The sequence below is a fragment of the Lontra canadensis genome, unplaced genomic scaffold, assembly GCF_010015895.1.
Source record: "Lontra canadensis isolate GAN:19392208 unplaced genomic scaffold, GSC_riverotter_1.0 scaffold125, whole genome shotgun sequence".
Lineage (NCBI taxonomy): Eukaryota > Metazoa > Chordata > Mammalia > Carnivora > Mustelidae > Lontra > Lontra canadensis.
In genome coordinates this window covers 5,640,744-5,659,840 of record NW_022631119.1, presented here as the reverse complement: position 1 = coordinate 5,659,840, position 19,097 = coordinate 5,640,744, and the positions used below count along the sequence as shown (strand labels likewise).

General features: G+C 53.2%; 1 protein-coding gene across 2 annotated transcripts in view; it reads right to left on the bottom strand.

Annotated features, from left to right (window-relative positions):
* The window catches only part of SPTBN4 (spectrin beta, non-erythrocytic 4), a 70,412-nt gene that overhangs the window by 39,239 nt on the left and 12,076 nt on the right, over positions 1-19,097 (bottom strand). For both annotated transcript variants that reach the window (XM_032842170.1, XM_032842169.1), the window contains exons 3-15: positions 16,834-16,985; positions 15,539-15,712; positions 13,257-13,348; positions 12,007-12,087; positions 10,728-10,843; positions 8,809-8,921; positions 8,526-8,713; positions 8,334-8,451; positions 7,910-8,068; positions 7,021-7,323; positions 6,613-6,763; positions 3,424-4,390; positions 2,071-2,208 (exon numbers count right to left, since the gene is read on the bottom strand). In XM_032842170.1, coding sequence (XP_032698061.1) covers positions 2,071-2,208; positions 3,424-4,390; positions 6,613-6,763; positions 7,021-7,323; positions 7,910-8,068; positions 8,334-8,451; positions 8,526-8,713; positions 8,809-8,921; positions 10,728-10,843; positions 12,007-12,087; positions 13,257-13,348; positions 15,539-15,712; positions 16,834-16,985 — 2,752 coding nt within the window. The remainder of the gene's footprint in view (positions 1-2,070; positions 2,209-3,423; positions 4,391-6,612; positions 6,764-7,020; positions 7,324-7,909; positions 8,069-8,333; positions 8,452-8,525; positions 8,714-8,808; positions 8,922-10,727; positions 10,844-12,006; positions 12,088-13,256; positions 13,349-15,538; positions 15,713-16,833; positions 16,986-19,097) is intronic.

Below are 19,097 nucleotides of genomic sequence, written 5' to 3'. Positions count from 1 at the left end.
TGCCTCAGTTTCCCTATCAGTAAAATGGACGCAATCATAGCACAGCATCTACCTCATGGGTGTTGTGAGAGTCCAATGAATTATGATTTATGAAGTGGGTCAAACAGGACTTGTGCTCTACTATTATTGATTGGGGACAATTTGGGGGAGCATATCAAACTCTTTTCTGCCTCAGCTGTGCTCCCTGCCTGAAATGCTCTGTACCCTCCAGTCCCTTCCTGTGTGTGGCTGGTTCCTTCTCATCCCCTTTGAGGGCCCTGCTCAAAATGTCATGGCTGACCACAAGATCTAAAATCACCTCCAGGCCCCTGGTTATGTTCTATCAGGTCACAAGAATTCTCTAAGGATCTTGTTCATTTATTAGTTTATTTGTTCACTGTCTCTCTGTCCCCTCCAGAATGGACATGCCACAGGGCAGAGATTAGGACTCTGAAATCAGAAGAACCCAAGTTCAGGGGCGCCTGGGTGGTTCAGATGGTTAAGCGTCTGACTCTTGATTTTGGCTCAGGTCAAGGTCTCAGGGTGATGGATTGAGCCCCGCATTGGGCTCTGTGCTGGGGACAGAGCCTGCTTAAGATTCTCTCTCTCCCTCCACCCTGTCTCGTGCTCTCTCTCTCTTAAAAAAATAAAAGAAAAGAGGGGCACTTAGGTGGCTCAGTGGGTTAAGCCTCTGCCTTTGGCTCGGGTCATGATCTCAGGGTCCTGGGATCGAGCCCCGCATCAGGCTCTCTGCTCAGCAGGGAGCCTGCTTCCCCCCTCTCTCTGCCTGCCTCTCTGCCTACTTGTGATCTCTTGTCTGTCAAATAAATAAATAAAATATTTTTTAAAAAAGAAAAAGAAGGGATGCCTGGGTGGCTCAGTCAGTTGAGCCACTGCCTTCAACTCAGGTCATGATCCCAGCGTCCTGAGATCAAGTCCCACATCGGGCTCCTTGCTCAGCAGGGAGCCTGCTTCTCTGCCTCTGCCTGCCACTCTGCCTGCTTGTGTGTGTGAGCGCTCGCGTGCACTCTCTCTCTGGCAAATAAATAAATAAATAAAATCTTAAAAAAAGGAAAAAAAAGGACCCAAGTTCAAGCTCTGCTTTGGCCAGATTCACCATGTGACCTTGGGCAAATTATTTCCTTCTGATCCACACTTTCCTCATCTGGAAAATGGGGATAATGTCCATTTCAGTGAGTGTTTAATGATATGTGGCTAAAGCACTTGGCCTATACCTTTACTAAGCAGCAAATCGTTATTGTTATTATCATTTAAGGTCCTGACGCTTTGAGATTGCCAAGAGTAGAGAGGTTTTAAAATCCCTGGTTACTGGAATGTTACAGCACAGTAGTTAAAAATAGTCTTTGGAGTCAGACAAATTCAACTTCACATCCCGGCTTGAGCCTGTAATTTGCTGTGTGACCTCAGGCCAGTGTCTTCACATCTCTGAGCCCCTGCTTCCCCCTCTCTAACATGGGGCAATTTGTGCCCCATAAGGTTGCTAAGAAGACTCAGTCTAAGTGCTCAAGACCCCGGCTCCGGATTCAGACAGAACTGTCATCGTAGGTTGTTGAGCAGCAGTTCTCAAAATGCATCGCAGGTTTGACTCCTACTTATCGGATTGAGTAATCATGTTACGGATTTCACCTCCCTGGATCGGTGTCTTCATCTAAGAACCCTACCCACGTTGGAAGCTGGTAGTGTTCTAGAGAGAAAGATACTACTTTGTTACCATTTTTAAAGAGTTCTGAATTCTGGAAACTTTACTATGGAAATTGGGATATTGGAAGATAAAACCAGGCACATGAAGTGCTTAGAAAAATTCCTGGCAGAGAGTAGATCCTCAGTGAGTCGTTTCTATACAAGTAAACTAATAATCCACTAAAATATATTATATCCTCATTTTATCACATCATCACTAACACCGGGTATTACCATGTTCCCCCAAGATTTTGCTGATTTCCTAGGTAGTCATTACCACCTCAGGGAGTCGAAATTGCACATTCTTGATTTCTGACAGTTGAGTAAATGAGGAAAAGAATGATGGAAAGAACAGGTAAGGACTAGTGTGAGACCCCAGGCCCCGCCTACCTGCTGTTAAGGTGGTCCTGGCAGGAGCGCACCTCATCTGAACTGGGGTGGCCTCCTTCCACCAGCTCCTGGACTGTGTGGTTCACATCCAGGACACGGCCCATCAGACTGTTCATCTCCTGGTCCAGACTCTCAAATCTGTAGGAGGAAAATGGTCCTGCTCAGGTAGGCCTGTACCCTGGGGACCCGCCCACCTCTTGGCCTTCTTCTGCATTTCCTTCTAACTCTTAGCTAACTCCCTTAGCTTTCCTTCCCACCTTGCCTGGGCCATGCCATCCATTCACACAATCTCAGTTCTCATGACCCTGGTCTCATGACCCCCACATCTCTCTCTGCAGCCTCAACTTCGTTCCTTTGGAACATGTCTGCAACCTCAAAGCTGCCAGACTCCTCCACAGGGCTCCTCCCAGCCTCTGTGACTCAAACCAGCAGCAGTATCTTCCCCCAAATTTGGTTTTCCCCTGGGTCCCCATCTCAGGGGCAGCCCCACCATCCCCTAGGCCACAGCTCTGGGTCCTGTTTCGGACAACGGCCCTCCCCAGACTCTTCACCCCCATGGCCTCTCTACTTGGCCTCCTAGCCTGGTCCAGTCCTGTCCCCTCCCACCCGGGGCCCCACCTGAGGCCCCTTTCTGGGCTCCCAGCCACCATTCTCAACTGCTCCAACACACCCTCTACGTGGCACACAGGGAGATCTTTTTAAAGGTGAGCATAGCCCTCCCCCTTTTAAAACAGTGCCCAAAACTGTGGCTTGGGTAATTGCGGGCACAATAAGGGTAGGGACCAGGCCTATGTGTCAGTGATGGCTAGCACAAGACCTAGAACACAGCGACAGCTCAGTAAGTATCAAGTGAACGAATGAATGGATGAATAAAAGGGATCTACCACTAATTTCTCATTTACTAAATCAGCCACAGAGGAGTCAGTAACTCACATATCAAGTATCAAGGGGTGGCTAAGTGCTATGAAGAAACATCAAGCAGGGTAATGATGGAAGAGAGGGTTGAGCTACTTCATGAGCTAGGGAGGTGACAACTATGCAGGAACTGTGGCAGTCCCAGGGGAGGGGCCAGGCTGGGGTGTCTCCAGAGAAGCTTCAGTTAACTTCCCGTCAGGTGAATATAAGCCTCATAATAATAGCAAACGCCCGGGAAATGCTCCCTGCACCCTAGCATTTGCGAAGTGTCCAACAAGTACTCATTACATGTCACCCGCGAGGTGGGGACTACCATCATTCCCCTTCCCCTGGAACCCCCAGCTGAGCGGAAGTGGGAACTGCTGAACCAAGGAAGGCAAGACTGCGTGAACTGAGGAAGGGGCCCCCTCTCGCAAAGTCCCACGAGGGCGTGCTCACCGGTGCTGCACCACCTCGACGTCGTCGAGCGAATCGGGCACGCGCATGGCCAGCAGCCATTGCTCCTTCTCCCCGATCCACAGCTCGCACGCGTGCACTTCGCCAAACATGCGGTAGACGGCCAGGGCGTCCCGCAGCCACTGGCGCCGCAGCGCGGCCACCTCGGTCACCTCGGCGAACAACTGCTCCGCCTCCACCACGCGCACCTGCAGTGCCACCACCAGCGGCCCGGCGCCGCTGGCGCCCCCCAGGGTCGCCAACTGACGCCGCAGGCCGCCTACGGGCCCGCGATGCGCCTCCACCTCCCCAGTGAGCGCGCGGTGCTGACGGGCCAGGCGGCGGCTGGACGCCTCGTCGTGGCCGAAGTCGCCCGCGGCTGCGAGGCGGTAGGCGTCCCGAAGCCAGTCCAGGAGCCCGTCAAGGTCAGCGCCGAACTGGTGCAGTGCCCGCGCCTCCTGCAGCCGCCGCTCGCGCCGCGCCGCCGCCTCTTCCAGCCGCTGCCAGCGCCGCCGGGCGCTCGCCGCGCGCTCCGCCAGGCCCGCCAGATGCACCGTCTCGGCGCCCGGGCCCACGGCGCCGCCAGCAGCAGCCAGCTCCTCGCCGCGCCGCAGGGCCTGCTGCAGCAGCGCCCGCCGCCCGCCTAGCTCGCCCTGCAGAATCTTGTGCTGCGCTAGGAGGCGCGCGGTGCTGGACAGGTCGTGCGCGCCGCCCGCCGTGCCCCCCGCGCCCGCTGCGCCGCCGCCGCCGCCGCCGCCGCCGCCGCCGCCGCCGCCCGCTGCCTCGAGGAGGCGCTCCTTGTCGCGGGCCCAGCTCTCCGCCTCCTCCAGCTCCTGCAGTAGCGCCCACAGGCTCCGCGAGGCCTCCAGCTCCGCGCGCCGTCGCGCCGCCTGGTCCCGCAGCTCCGCCAGACAGCCATGCACGTGGTTCACGCGGTTGCAGATGACCTGCGGGTCGCAGGGCTGGTAGCCTGGGCCGGGAGAAGGTGAGGATCACCGGTTACGCACGGGCCAGGGGGCGCCCGAGAGCCACCTGCCCTGTCCTTGTCCAGACAGGGTTCATCAGGTGCCAGGGTGCGCGTCCCCTCCCCCAAGCAGCCTTTCGGGACACGCTCTCTGGAGCAGGCGCCTTCTCCGACTCCCCGAGGCTTCTCTGCTTCCCCTATCCCAGACCTGACCCCTCTGCCTGTGCCTACCCCCCACGTGCATCCTGGCACTGACCCCTGTGGTCTATCATTGCCTGTATGTTACCCTCACAGGACTGGGAGCCCCATGAGGGCAGGGCCCGAGGCTGTCTCCGTCACACTGTGTCCCCACCATTGCCCAGCACTGGGTGGAGCCCAGAGCAGTACCTAATTAAAATGGTGACTTATTACTGATTGAATGATGGTTGGAAACTGAGATTCAGAGAATCCTAGAATCTGTATGTTTTAGGGTAAATTATGTTTCCTTCAGGACTGGACCAAATGAGACATCTCTATTCTTTTTATTTTTATTTTAAGTAATCTCTACACCCAACATGGGGCTTGAACTTACAACCTGGAGATCAAGAGTTGCATGCTTGACCCTCTGAGCCAGCCAGGCAATTGGAAACGTCTCTGTTCTTAAACCACTTTCTGGGTTCCCCCTCTCATCCTCTGTTGCCTTATCTCTTAACTCCAGGGATGACCTGAATTCCCTTTTTTCTCCAAATAGTTTGCTCTTCCTCCCAGACCTCTGGTTTGTGATGAGAGAATTGTGAAATTAACTTAATGGCTCATAGGCAGCATTCCTTTAATGGAATAGAATAGAACGGATAGAAAATATCAGGATGTCACACACAGGACAAGGTGAAGCATTGTTTCATAAAACCTTTTTGCCTGTGTGTGCATGCGTGTGTATGAACTCTGGGTCAGGAGGTAAACGTATTTCTTACTGGGTCAAAACACTGTAAGAGACACTGCCCTAGATGGACCGTGCCATTTCCGGAATTCTGGACATTCACTGAATTTGACCTGAATACCAAGGCATCCAACTGAGTAATCAACAGCAACAGGCATCTGTGTATCCAGACCTGACTCTGGCCCCGGGCCAGTGTCGCTTCAACCTCACAGCCATCCTCTGGGGCAGTATCTTTATTAGCCCCATCTTATAGATGAAGAAACTGAGCTTTGGAGAGGGAAGCTACTTGCCCAGGATCCGCTAAGAAGTAGCAGATCAGGAGGCCAAATCTCTGGACCACATATCAGGCAGTGCAGCCTCCCATCACCATGACAACATCCCCCACACACACACACAATCGGCCTCTTTGCTGTTTGTGTGGCCGCTGGCTGCTACCAGGCACCAATATCTCATAAGGAGAAGACAGAGGGAGCTTCCTGGGGTAAACATCCATAAGGAGGAGTGTCTCCTGCTGGGTCTCCTCAGTTGCTAGGATATAAACACGGGGCTGAATGATCCCAGATTTATACCACAAGAGGAGAGACGGCCCAACAGTAGCACAAACATAGACACTACAGTGAGAGAGATGGAGTCTTAGAAGCATCATTGGACAGTACCTGGATCCAGCCATGCCTGAAGCCAAACTTGCCCCTCTCTGGACATTTTCATGACTCTCCTTTTCTCCTTAAGAGAACTGATATTTCTGGGGTGCCTGGGTGGCTCAGTGGGTTAAAGCCTCTGCCTTCAGCTCAGCTCATGATCTCAGGGTCCTGGGATCGAGCCCTGCATCAGGCTCTCTGCTTGGCGGGGAGCCTGCTTCCCCTCCTCTCTCTCTGCCTGCCTCTCTGTCTACTTGTGATCTGTCTGTCAAATAAATAAATAAAATCTTTAAAAAAAAAAGAAAGAAAGAAAACGAGAACTGATATTTCTGTCAGTTCCTGCCAAACAGGTCCTGACTATGTATTACCTTACACAGTCTTTTTATGGTATTCACTGACCTATAGCTGTGAAGGGCTTAGCACAAAATAAGTGCTCGATAAGAATGTACCTATTACTGCAGAATCTCAAAGCAGGAAAAAGTCATGTGGTCTAACCTCCACTCCATGTAACAGCTTCCCCCATGATATCCCCAATGGAGTGTGATCCTATTTTGTGCTTGGTTGCCTTCAAAGACAGGGAGCTCACTCCTTCCTACTGTCTCTTAGGAGTCATTCTGTTTCTACAGGCACCAGCCCTGACAGTCTCCACCCCCACCCCCAGGGCCCAAACTCACCCTGCAGCTGAGAGAAGCGCAGGGCAGCAGCGTTGAGCGCCTCTACCCGCTCGCTCTGGGCCGCGATGTCCCCCTCTAGCAGTCCATGCTTCTGCAATAGGTCCTCGGCCTCCACCAGGTGCTGCCCGCATTCGCGGGACAGCAGGTGAGCCTACCAGAGGGGGCAGCACTGAGCACATGCTTGGCATCCGCGACAGGCCGGTCCCACCCCTGCACTGCCCCGTCACTCTTCTACTCCTCCAGCCCATCTCTTGAACTCTGATCGACGCCTCAGTCTCCTTGTCCCTGTCAGCATCTTTCTCTCTCTCTCCGACCCTCTCCAGCTCCCTGACAACCCTTGCAGTGACTACGGCCCTCCTTGTCCCTCCCGGCCCGCCACGCCCACCCTCGGCCCCTGGGCCCGCCCACCTGCATCTCCTCCATCCAGTCCACCATGTACACCATCTCCTGGAAGACCTTCTGCAGGGCTAGGTTCTGCTCGAGCCGCGTCCGCCGGGCCCCCACCAGCCCGGTCAACAAGGCCCACTGACGCAGGACGCTGTCACGCTGGGCCGCCACGCGCCGGGCGTCGTGGTAGCCTTCGGCCGCCAGGGCCTGGGCCAGCTCGGCCACGCCCTGCACCCGTTCCTCGTAGGCCGCAATGTCGGCCTCGATGGCCTCGTGCTTCTTCATGGCGGCCTCCACCGCCGGCAGCTCATACCCGAAGTTGTCCTGGGGCGGGGCAGGGCAGACACTTACCCATGTTGCCCCAGCCATCCACCTGTTACCCTGCCCCTGCCCCCAGCATCCCCAGTTACCCTGGAGACCAGCCCCATCTTCCTCTGTTCCCCTGGAGACCAGCCCCACGTCCCCATCACATTTCTAGCCTGAAACTCGTCACCCAGGAAACAGTCCCCATCCTACCATTGCCCTAGAGACTAGGGACCAGGCCTACTGTATCCTGTTACTTAGGAGACTGATTCTATCCTCCCGAGTTACCGTGGACACCAGAAACAACCTCTTCTGTCACTAAGAGTCTAATTAAATACTCTCCCTATTTCTGAAGAGACTAATTCTGTCCTCTTTAGTTACCCTGGAGACCAACCTAACTCTCCTGTTACCTTGGAGATTAGGCCCACTCCCCTCCCCCACTGCTCACTTAGGAGACAAGTTCTCCCTTCCCACCCTCATTTGCCACCTAGGAGACTAATCCAACACTTCTCTGTTGCTTTGGAGATCGAATCTCCCTCTCTGGTCCCAGGGTCACCAGCCCTGCCCTCCTTCCTTCTCCCCCAGAGCAAAGCCCTGCATGCAGTACCTGGGAGACCAGGCGCTGGTTCTCATTCAGCCAGCTCTCCCTCATAGCAACCTTGTGGTCAAACCTCTGGGCCAGTAGTTCCAGCTTCTCCTGCCTGATCAGCTCAGCCCGCAGAGCAGCCTCCCGTTCGTGCTCTGCCTTCTCCAGCTGGCCCCATGCCTAGGGAGACAGGAGTAAGCAGTCAGACCCCAACAACACCCCACATTTTAATGGCCCTGGCTTCTCTGTCTGAAGTGACTCAAAGCAGCACCTTTGTGTAAACTGGGAAAAAAAATTGCTCCTTCACGACACTTCCCTGCTGGAAAATTGTCAGGATGAATATCCAGTCTGTGGTATCTACAATGTAGATGGCTGCCTTGAGCAGTGCACAACCTACACACCCTCACAGAGCAATCCTGCCTCTCCCCGACATTCTCAGCCTCACCTTGTCGATATCCCAGATGCCACAGCCCTCCCGAGGCACAAAGAGGCGACGATTACAGGCACGCAGTTTGCTCTGGATGCTGAAGAGCAGCACCTCCAGGTTCCCCTTCTCCTGAAACCTGAAGGGGCTGGAGCTCAGGAACCCCGCCACCAAACCGCCACTTGCCACCCTCTCTCCTGAGTTGGGCCTCACTTGACTGGCTTCTCCAGGGTGCAGTAGGCTGTGAAAGCCTGAAGCTGCTGCTGCACTCCACTCAGTGAGTTGGCAAACTTCTGGTTGCTGATGAGGCCGACTGTGCGGTGGATCCAGGCCAGCAGCTCAGCCGCCAGCTCCTCATAGCGCTCAATGATCTTCCCCACCTCCAACACCTGGTCCAGGACCTGACCCGCCAAAAGAAGCTGGGGTCAGCCTCATCCCAGATACGCCTCCAGGTGGTTCCCAAGCTCCCACCCACCCCATCCCTCGGCTCCCAAACCTTCCCGATCCTCTTCCCCTCCACAGCCAGGGCCTTCATCTTGGAGAAATAGTGGTAGAAAGAGACCACATAGGTGATGATGGACTTCTCATCGGGAGCCTCCATGTTCACATCTAGGGGTTAAAAGAGAGTGGGGGAGCATGATCGTGAGCATTCTGACATGGATCGGGCAGAGGGAAGGGGAACCACTCTTACTAGCTGTGTGACCAAGAAAACTAACCTCTCTGTTTCTTAATTTTAATTTTCTTAATTTTTGTATCTGCCAAATGGGGATCTGCCTCATGGGATTAAACAGTATCTGACACATGCAAGCCACCACAGAGAAACGATCCATAATTATTTCACACCATTCTGCCATCTGCCTCAGGGCTTTTGCACATGCTGTTTTCACTAGGTAGAACAATGTCCCCTCTTTGTGTGCCTAGCTCCCTTTCATCCTCCAGGTCTCAACTCAACTTACATTTCTTCAGATAAGCCTCCCTGTTCAGCATGTGTAGAGTTGGTTATCCCTGTTAGTCTTCCTCATGGCATCTTATCACTGCCTCCTGGATGTTATAATTTGCACTTAAATATTCATTCATGTGATCATGTCCTTAGCTTGACTTTAAGCACCAGGAGGACAAAGGCTATGCTTTTTTTTTTTTTTTAAGATGTGTTTATTTTTCTGAGAGTGAGAGAGAGCACATGTGCAAGTGAATGTGAGCGAGGGGAGGGGCAGAGGGAGAGGGAGAGAGAATCCTCAAGCAAACTCCCCACTGATCGCAGAGCCCTAGGTGGGCCCTGATCCCGTGACCCTGAGATCATGACCTGAGCTGAAATCAAGAGTTGGACACTCAACTGACTGAGCCACCCAGGTGCCCCTATGGCTGTCTTTTTTCACCATTGTCTCAGTCATGCCCAGCACAGAGTAGGAACTCCATAAACATTTATGAAGTATATAAGTGATGTAGGAGATCAGAGGTCAAGGACATGGGCTTTGTAGGCAGCATGTGCTTAAATCCCTATTCAACCACTTCCTCACGTGTGTCCTTAGGAAACAGACCTCACTTCTCTGAGTCTCAGTTTCCCCAGTGTAACAGGAAGGATAATCACAGCGCCTGCCACCTGGGAGCACCGTAAGTATTAGAAAAACTAGCCTGGCACAGAGGAGAAACTTCACGAATTCTGATTGTCATTTCGATTTGCCCACTGAATGCACAATATTACACTTGGCCTTTACTCTTCACCAACTCCTGAAACCGAGAGCCACCAAACACCTTCTATGTGCCAGGCCCTGAGCACAGAATCCAGCTATCACAAGCCCCATTTGCCGGTTTGCTGTGTGACCCTGGGCAAGGGACTCCACCTCTCTGAGCCTTCATTTCTATCCCTTTAAAAACAGGATGGATAAGTTCTATCCAACCAGGTCAGTGTGAGGATGAAGGGGAGAAGTTTCCATTAAATTCCCGGCCCTGGGCTTGGCACACAGTAGATGCTCAGAGAAGGGGAACAGTTGTTACTCCAGAGATTGGGGGACTGGTGTTGGCATGATCATGGATGAGGAGCAAGGCTGAAGTCAGGGGATGGGGATCATATTGGGGGAAGGCTTTGCTTTGGGGCTGGGACTGGAGTCAGGGAGGGAGAGGGGGTTGGGCTTGAGGGGAGCTGACTCAGGAGGGGGTTGGGAAGGGGAGGGGGTTCAGCTGGAGACAGGAAGGGGGATGAGGCTGAAGTTGGAGATGGAGATGCCAAAGGAAGGGACAGGAAGATGGGGAGATGGAGGGATTGGAGATGAGGAAGGGGAAAGGGTGGGAGGGAGTTGGGACTTGGAAGGCCTTGGGTTCCTACGGTGTTGCAGCAGGATGGAGTGGAGTTTGGGATGGCACTGGGGTCGGGAGTCCCCCCAAGAGGAAGTCTAGCTGGGGCCGTGCAGGGCTCACCCTCAGGGTCCAGCAGACGTGTCAGCCCCAGGTGCTGCTCAGCCGTCCGGAAGGCTCTCTGCAGGTTGTAGTTGGCGTTGGACTTGGTGAGTTTGCTGAAGTCCACGAGATCGGGCCTGGGCAGGGGCACAGAGCGGGCAGGCAGCAGGCAGGCTCCAGGGCCAGTGGGCAAGGGGGCAGAAAGACGTCCTCGTCTGAGCCCCACCCACAGCGAGGGGCAGGAGGGGCGCCCCCTGGGCCCAGAGAAACCTGTGTGTGCTGGTGCATGTCTGTGCATTTACCTGAGGCTGTGAGAACAGCATGAGGGCATGTGCGTGACTGCATTCACAAGGCTTACATGTCTACTTGGGTGTGTTTCTAAACAGTAGCACACAGCAGTTCGAAGTGTGAGGTCTACAGTCGGTCTACTGGGCCCAAACCCCATCTCAGCCACTTCCTGGCTGTCATGCTGGGTAAGTTATTTTGTCTCTCTGTGCCTTGGTTCTCTCCTCTATAAAATGGGGATAATACTAGTATCTGCTTCATGGGCTCACTGAATATTAAGTGACTTATCAGAAAGCACTGAGAACCATGGTGGGTACACAGGAAGTGCTCAGTAAATGTTGCCATTGGGTAGAGCTGGTGGGTTTCTGGCTGTGGAGGCGGGGCTGGGTGTCCCATGTATATGAGTGTGTATGTGTGACAGGCAAGGCTTGAGAGTGAACACGTGTCTACAGCAGAAAAAGCTGGGGTTCCACTCCCACCACACCAGAGCAAGTCCTTCCTGGGCTCTGGCCCTCAGTTTCCCTAATCTGCCATGTGTATGATCACGATGTGGGTGCAGTTTGTCTGGATGCCAACCCCTCAGCCAATTCAGCACCAGGCGTGGGGGTGTGAAAGGTGGGTGAAAGGCAGAAGGGGGGCTCTGGGGCTCATCTAGAGGAAGGACTTGCTGAGAGGGGGGCCCCCACGCACACACCAGAGAGAACAGCCCCTGGGGAAGTGAGCTCTCCACCCTGGGGGCATCGAAGCAGCAGGCGCAAGCCGTGTATGCGCACGAGTGTGAGTGTGTATACACATCTGTGTGAGGGCACGTGTGTTTCCGCGTGTACACAGAGTACATGGCCTGGACTAAGTTGGGAAGATAGGGGGTTGTGCCTTGTGCAAGTGTGAAGGGCGTGTGTGTGAAGGGGTGGGTCCTCAAGTCTACATGGGTCATCTACATACACACGTATGCAGGCTTGTACCCACAGGACTCAGGGTAGGGGGCAGGGCAGGGCGGGGCTGGGCTGGGCAGTACCTGTGCCGGTGAATGAGAGCATTGAAGGCCAAGCCATCCCGCCAGCTGGTGGTGAAATTCTGGATGTTAACCTCAGGGTAACTGGCAGCATGGAAGGGAGAGACAGAGGCAGAGAGGGAGAGAGTCAGGAGGAAAAAATGGGAGGGAGAAAGAGACAGAGACAGAGATGGATGGATGGGTGGGTGGATAGACAATAGATAGATCGATCAATTGATCGATTGATCCATTGAGGCAGGGAGATGGAAAGACAGAGAGAGAGAGGGAGAGAAAACAAGATATAGACAGAGACGGGGAAAGAAAGGAGGGAGGGGAGGAGCCAGGAGGAGTGAGAGAAGCGGGAGGGAGAGATAAGAACAAGGAAAAGCAGACAAAGAGGTAAACACAAGACACCAGGAAAGACAGCACTACAAGAGAGCCCGCCAGCCCCAGAAGGCTGAACATCAGAGAAAGCCCAGTCTCCGTCCATACCTGCCTCCCCTTCCTCCCCGGGCAGCTCTCCAGAGGGCGCCCAAGTTCCAGGCCACACCCCTCCCGCAGGACAGAGCACTGAGCATCCTGGGGACCTCCCAACAGAGCCTGCACAGTTCCCTTCTCAGCCCCAGCAAAGGTCCCCAGAAGCTGGAACTTCTTTCTGGATCTGCCTGAGCCCCAGGGTGGACCCTCTTTTTTTTTTTTTGTTTTAAAGATTTTATTTATTTATTTGACACAGAGAGATCACAAGTAGGCAGAGGCAGGCAGAGAGAGAGAGAGGGAAGCAGGCTCCCCGCCGAGCAGAGAGCCCGATGCGGGACCCTGAGATCACGACCCGAGCGGAAGGCAGCGGCCTAACCCACTGAGCCACCCAGGCGCCCAGGGTGGACCCTCTTAAGCTGAAGGGTGGTTGCTTTCAGGGTCAGGGGGGTGGGCACAGCTTAGGAACAGGGCTGGGGTATCCAAACAGCTGCACATGAGGCCTCTGGAGGTGGGGGGCACAGAGGGGAGCAAGCTGGGGGCAGTCCACTACTCTCCAACATTGCTCTCTGGGGAGCCCGAGTTCTAAATTTGAACCAGGCCTTCCAGATTGTTACATGGGTTTATTGTCAAGATCAGAAGAGTGGATGTATTTTATCCAGCGTTCATTAACTTCAGATGCAACTTTTGACACTAAGGACTTGGGCTGCCCCCTTGCATTCCTGTCCCAGAAGGAACCCTCCAGATTAGGTTAGGGCCCTGTCTGCCTGGTGGGGGCACCACGTGGGGAATGTGCTTACCCAGCTGTCTTCATCTGACACCACAGGAGCAAGGCGTCCTTGGCTGAGCGGGTCTCTCTGTTGTCCTCAGTCTCGATTTTGATGACCTGAATCTGTGAGGATACAAAACATGGCTGCTGGGACCAGGAGGGCATGAGCCTGGGAGACACCGGCAGACCCCGTTTTGGGGGGTGGGGGGGTGGCAGGTGACAGAAGAGATGGGAGAGGGAGCTTCAGGCTGGGGCTGGGGGTTCAGGAGTGTGAGTGGGACCTGGGGTAGGCTGGGACATCTACAGTTGGGAGAGGCAGTTGTGGATTATGGTGTCAGTTTCAGGGACGTCTCCAAACTTTGGCATCTGGCTCACTTCCTGATCCAAGGCACCATCATTTCTGGGCCTGGGCTAGCGCAGTCACCTCCATGCTGGTGTCTCTGCTCCTCCCCCACAATCTGTTCTCACGGCAGAGAGGGACCCTGTGAGCCCTCAGATCAGATCACATGCCTCCCTCCCATCCTTGAGACCCGCAGTGGGTCTCACTCATGGCAAAAGTAAACTTCCCCTTGTTATGTCTCTGACCTCATCTTCAACAGCCTACTCTGCTCTGTCTTAGAGACCTGCTGTCCTCTTTATTAAATCACCAGTGTCCTTCCATCTCAGGACCTTTGAACTACCTGTTCCTTCCCTCAGGGGTCCACATGGCTCCACCCCAACTTGAGGTCTTGATTCATTGGTCACCTCTCAGTGAGGTCTTCACCAACCACTTGATTTTTTTTAAAAGATCTTATTTATTTGTCAGAGAGAGAGCACAAGCAGGAGGAGAAGCAGGCAAAGAGAGAAGCAGGCTCCCCACTTAGGAAGGAGCCCTATATGGGACTTGATCCCAGGACCCTGGAATCATGACCAGAGCTGAAGGCAGATTCTTAAGTGACTGAGCCACCCAGGCATCCTTATGTCTATCTTCTTGATAAAACTCTCTAATTTCTCCCTATCTCAAACAGAATAAAATCAAAACCGCTAATCTCAGATCACCTAGGCCCTGTCAACCCTTCTGACTCATCTCCCTCCTGGCTCCCCCTTGCCTCCCATTCTCTAGCCACAGTGGCCCTCCTATACCTCTGGCATTCCAGCTCCTTCCCAACTTAGTCAGGGCCTTTGCACATGCTGTGCCTCTGGCCTGGAATGCTTTCTTCCTTCATCTTCATGTCATGTAGCCATCAGCTTCCCAGAGAGCCCTTCTCTGACCATTGAGTCTAAAATCTCAGCATCATCAACCTGATGTTTTGTATTTCTTTTACTGCTTTATCATAATCTTTTCTGCATAACTCTTACCTAGAGCTGATCCTTTTCTCATCCATCTCTTGTTCTATGTATTTAAGGGTTTCTTTACTGTCTGTTTCCCCCACCACAATGTAAGCTCCATAGAGGCAGAAAATTTGTTGGTTAAAAAAAAAGGAGAAGAAAAGAAAATTTGTCGGTTTTGTTTCTGAACTAAAGCAAAACTGCCTGGATTTGAATTCCAGCTCTACTCCCCAGCTGTGTGACCTTGGACATATTACTTCACCTCTCTGGGCTTCACTTTCCTTATGGTAAAACATAATAAATGGTACCTAATTTATGGGGTTGTTGGGCTTTTAAATGCCAAGTGCTTAGAACAGTGCCTAGAACAGAGTAAAAAATATGTAAATGATCATAGTGATGGTGGTGATAATGATATTATTTTTATTTTTATTTTAAAGATTTTATTTATTTATTTGTCAGAGAGAGAGAGTGAGCACAGGCAGACAGAGTGGCAGAGAGAGAAGCAGACTCCCTGCGGAGCAAGGAGCCCTATGCGGGACTTGATCCCACGACGCTGGGATCATGACCTGAGCTGAAGGGAGCTGCTTAACCAACTGAGTCACCCAGGCGTCCCAGATAATGGTATTATTATTTTTTTTTTAAGATTTTTTTTTTAATTTATTTGACAGATCACAAGTACGCAGAGAGAGGCAGGCAGAGAGAGAGAGGAGGAGGAGGCAGGCTCCCTGCTGAGCTGAGAGCCCGATGTGGGACTCGATCCCAGGACCCTGAGATCACGACCTGAACCGAAGGCAGAGGCTTTAACCACTGAGCCACCCAGGCGCCCCAATAATGATATTTTTATCATCATGTTCACCCCCTCCCCACCATGGGGATTAGGGTTCCTGGATCGTATTGGAAAAATTTTTGGAATGAATGAGTGAATAAGTGGGGGGAGTGAATGGGGGACGCCCTCCTAAGGCCCATGATGTGGAGCAGACCGGGCCGGGGTCACTTGGGGATCACCTGGAAGCGCAGGATGATGGTCCAGACTAGCCCCAAGGTCAGCCGGTGGTTCCCATCCACAATGTCATGCGACCCCACGTTTTCCAGGTGCACGCGCTGCTCCTTCAGAAACTGCAGCGCCTTGTCCACGTTTTCCAGCGAGTGGATCCTCATGCGACCGCGCGTGGGTCTTGGCTAGGGTGGCAGGGGCGTTGGGGGGCGGCCTGGCCAAGAACACTGGGCCCTCGGCCTCACCCCTTCCAAAGAGGCCAGCCCCATAGCCACGCCCCCTGGGTGCCCAAGCTCAGGCCACGCCCCCGCAGTCTTTTTGAGGACCAGGGACCCCATCCTTTTTAAAAGAAGCCCTGCCCCTTCCTGTAGCCAGACTCTTTTCTTTTCTTTTCTTTGGCCAGACCCTTTCTTAAGAGCCCGTTCCCTTCTAGGCTCATTCTAATTCCTGTTTCCACCCATTTAACTGAACCTCCTCCTCCGACCTGATACACACCTCTTATCAAGCCAGTAACCCTACTCCCGCCCCTCCCCATGGAGGTCTGCCCCAGGCCACCTTGGTTTGGCCACTGGATCCTTGGTCACACACCCCCACCCCCAACCCCACCCCACCCCCCGCGCCTCCCTCTCTCAGGTCCTTGCCAAGAGCCACGCCCATTTCCCCCAGGTCTCTCCTTGTTTACAGCGCTAGCATTTCCAGTGGCCTTTGTTTCTATTCTCTAGCCATGCCACTTACGATTTCTGAGCTCCTTTACCAAATCTCTAGTTCCGTCAGAATCCCACCCTTTGCGATGAAGCCTCATCCACGCCCAGAAATACAACGGCAACCGATACCACAAGCCAAACTCACACCAGAGTTCTGTCTGGTGCCCCAGATTTCCATGACCTAGGCCTCCCCTTCCGATGACAACCGCACCCTCACCCATCGACACCCTGCAACAGGGTCCTGCCCCCATTTTATAACCCTCGGTCTTGCTACGGCGCTACGCAGGCCAGCCCCCTCTAATAAAGCCCCTCCCTTCTCCGATAGCCCCACCCCTTCCAACAGAGCTCCTCCCCACCCCATGCCCAGAGGCCGCAGGAACCACCGCCTGGACCTTCCACCGAATCCCCACTTCCGTTCCCAGCCACGCCCCCAGGCTCACTCAAGCCCCACCTCTGGGCCATAGCCCCACCCACCTGAGTACGGAGGCCGCAAACCCGCGGGGCCTTCTTGGACGTTCCAGGTATCCGTTAGCCCGACCCTGTGATAACCCAGCCCCTCTCCCAGGGTTTCGGCCTTCCCCCAGGCCCTCAGGTCTCCTCACCAGCTGCTCCCCGGACAGCACTTCCAAGAGCCGCGTGAGCACAAAGCCGTCGCGGAGGTCGGCGTAGAGGTCCACGATGTGGCAGCCAACTCGGGCGAGGTGCGAGTTCACCCACTTGGTGAAGGTCTTCTTCTGCACCGCCTCGCGTTCATCTGAAAGACGGGCTCTGAGGAGCTCCCGAATCCCCAGTACCTCCCCCTTGCAGCTTCTCCCCAGCCCTCCACTCGGGCCCAAACGCTGCTTCGGCCCAGTTTGCAACAATCAGGGCTTTGCACAAACCCTTCGCTGCCCACCTGGAGACAGGTCCTTTAAAGCTTTCCTGAGATACCACTTCCCGCAAGAAGTCTTCCCGGACTCTCATCCAGTTGGCCCTGTTCATTTTGTCAATCAATAATTGAGCACCTACTATGTTCTAGGCTCTGAATACAAACAGGCCTTCCCTCCCAGAGCTCAGTTTACTGGGGGCACAGATACTACACTAGGGAGCTATGGAAAGTTAAGGAGGGGGTGGGGCAGAATGCGAGTTGTGTTTCAGTTGTGCGGTGGAGAGTGGGGAGGGTAGGTCAGAGAGCGCAAGAATGGCAGCTCACGGGGGGGGGGGGGGGGGGCAGACTGGGGAAGCCATTCTGGAGAGAGAGGACAAGTGGAGAGGGCAGAAGCTGGGAATGGGAGAAGGGGACATACTGAAGAGTTAGAACAGATGAAAAAAATAAGACTTGGCACTGGCCAGGTGTGAGGGATGAAGAGGAAGGAATATGCTAATAAGAATGCACCCTGAGGACAGGAACCATGTCACACACACATCCGAACCCCCACCCTGTGGTAGTTGGACTGCCAGCTGGACCCCGAGTTTCCCACACCCCTAGGGCGCAGAGCAGGCAAGCGACTGCCAACAGGAGGGGGCAGAGGAATTTGTGCAGCTGCTCAACTGCTGACTCACTGACAAAGACATTGCTTGGGAACCTCTCCTACTACCTTTTCTTTTTTAAGTAGGCTCCACCAAGGGGCGCCTGGATGGCTCAGTTGGTTAGGTAGCCTCCTCGACCAAGCCCAACACGGGGCTCGAACTCCCTACCCTCAGATCAAAACCTGAGCTGAGATCAAGTGTGAGACACTCAGTCAACTGAGCCACCCAAGTGCCCATCCTTTTTTTTTTTAACAACAGCTTTAGTGTGAACTATAATTCCCATACTATAAAATTCAACCTTTCAAAGCGTAAATTCAGTGATTTTTAGTATTTTCACAGGATTGTGCAACCCGCATCACCATCTAATATCAGAACATTTTCATCCCTCCAAGAAAAAACCCTGTGCCCAGGAGCAGTCGCTCCCCATTCCCCCTTCTCCCAGCCCTAGGAAACTATTATTCTATTTTCTGTCTCTATGGATTTACCTATTCTGGGCATTTCATATCAATGGAATCATACAATATATGACCTTTTCGGTGTCTGGCTTCTTTCACTTAGTGTCATGTTCTCAAGGTTCGTCCATGTTGTGGCGTGTGTCAGTACTTTATTTCTTTTTGACGGCTAAATAATAGCCATTCCATGGACAGCCTGCATTTTACTCATCTGTTCTCCTGCGGATGGACATTGGGGTTGTTTCCACTTTGTGGCAATTATGAATTATGCGGCTATGAACATTTGGGTACCTACGTCTTTGTGTGGACACATGTTTTCAGTTATCTTGAGTATATACCTGGGAGTGAAATACTTGGGCTCTATGTTAACTCTATGGTTGACCTTTAAAAAAAAAATTATTATTTACTTATGAGAGAGAGCACACACAGACAGCAGGAGGACAGAGGGAGAGAGAGAGACAGAATACCAAGTAAGCTCCCTGCTCAACCCAGAGCCCAATGGGGGGAGGGGGGGCTCAATCTTAGGACCCTGAGATCATGCCATAAGCTGAAATCGAGAGTCAGATGCTCAACTGACCAAGCCACCCAGGCGCCTCTAGGATTAACCTTTTGAAGAACTGCCAGACTGTTTTCCAAAGTGGCTGCACCATTTTACATTCCCACCAGCAATGGACGAGGGTCCCAGTGTCCCCACATCCTCACCGCTCCTTGCTATTTCTTATCTGATCATGGCCATTAGAGTGGTATGAACCGGTCTCTTAATGTGGTTCTGATTTGCATTTCCCTGGTGACTAATGATGGTGAACCTCTTCTCATGTGTTTATTGGCCATTTGTGTATCTTCCTTGGAGAGTCGTCTATGCAAATCCTTTGCCCGTTTTTAAATTGGGTGAATATTTTTATTTA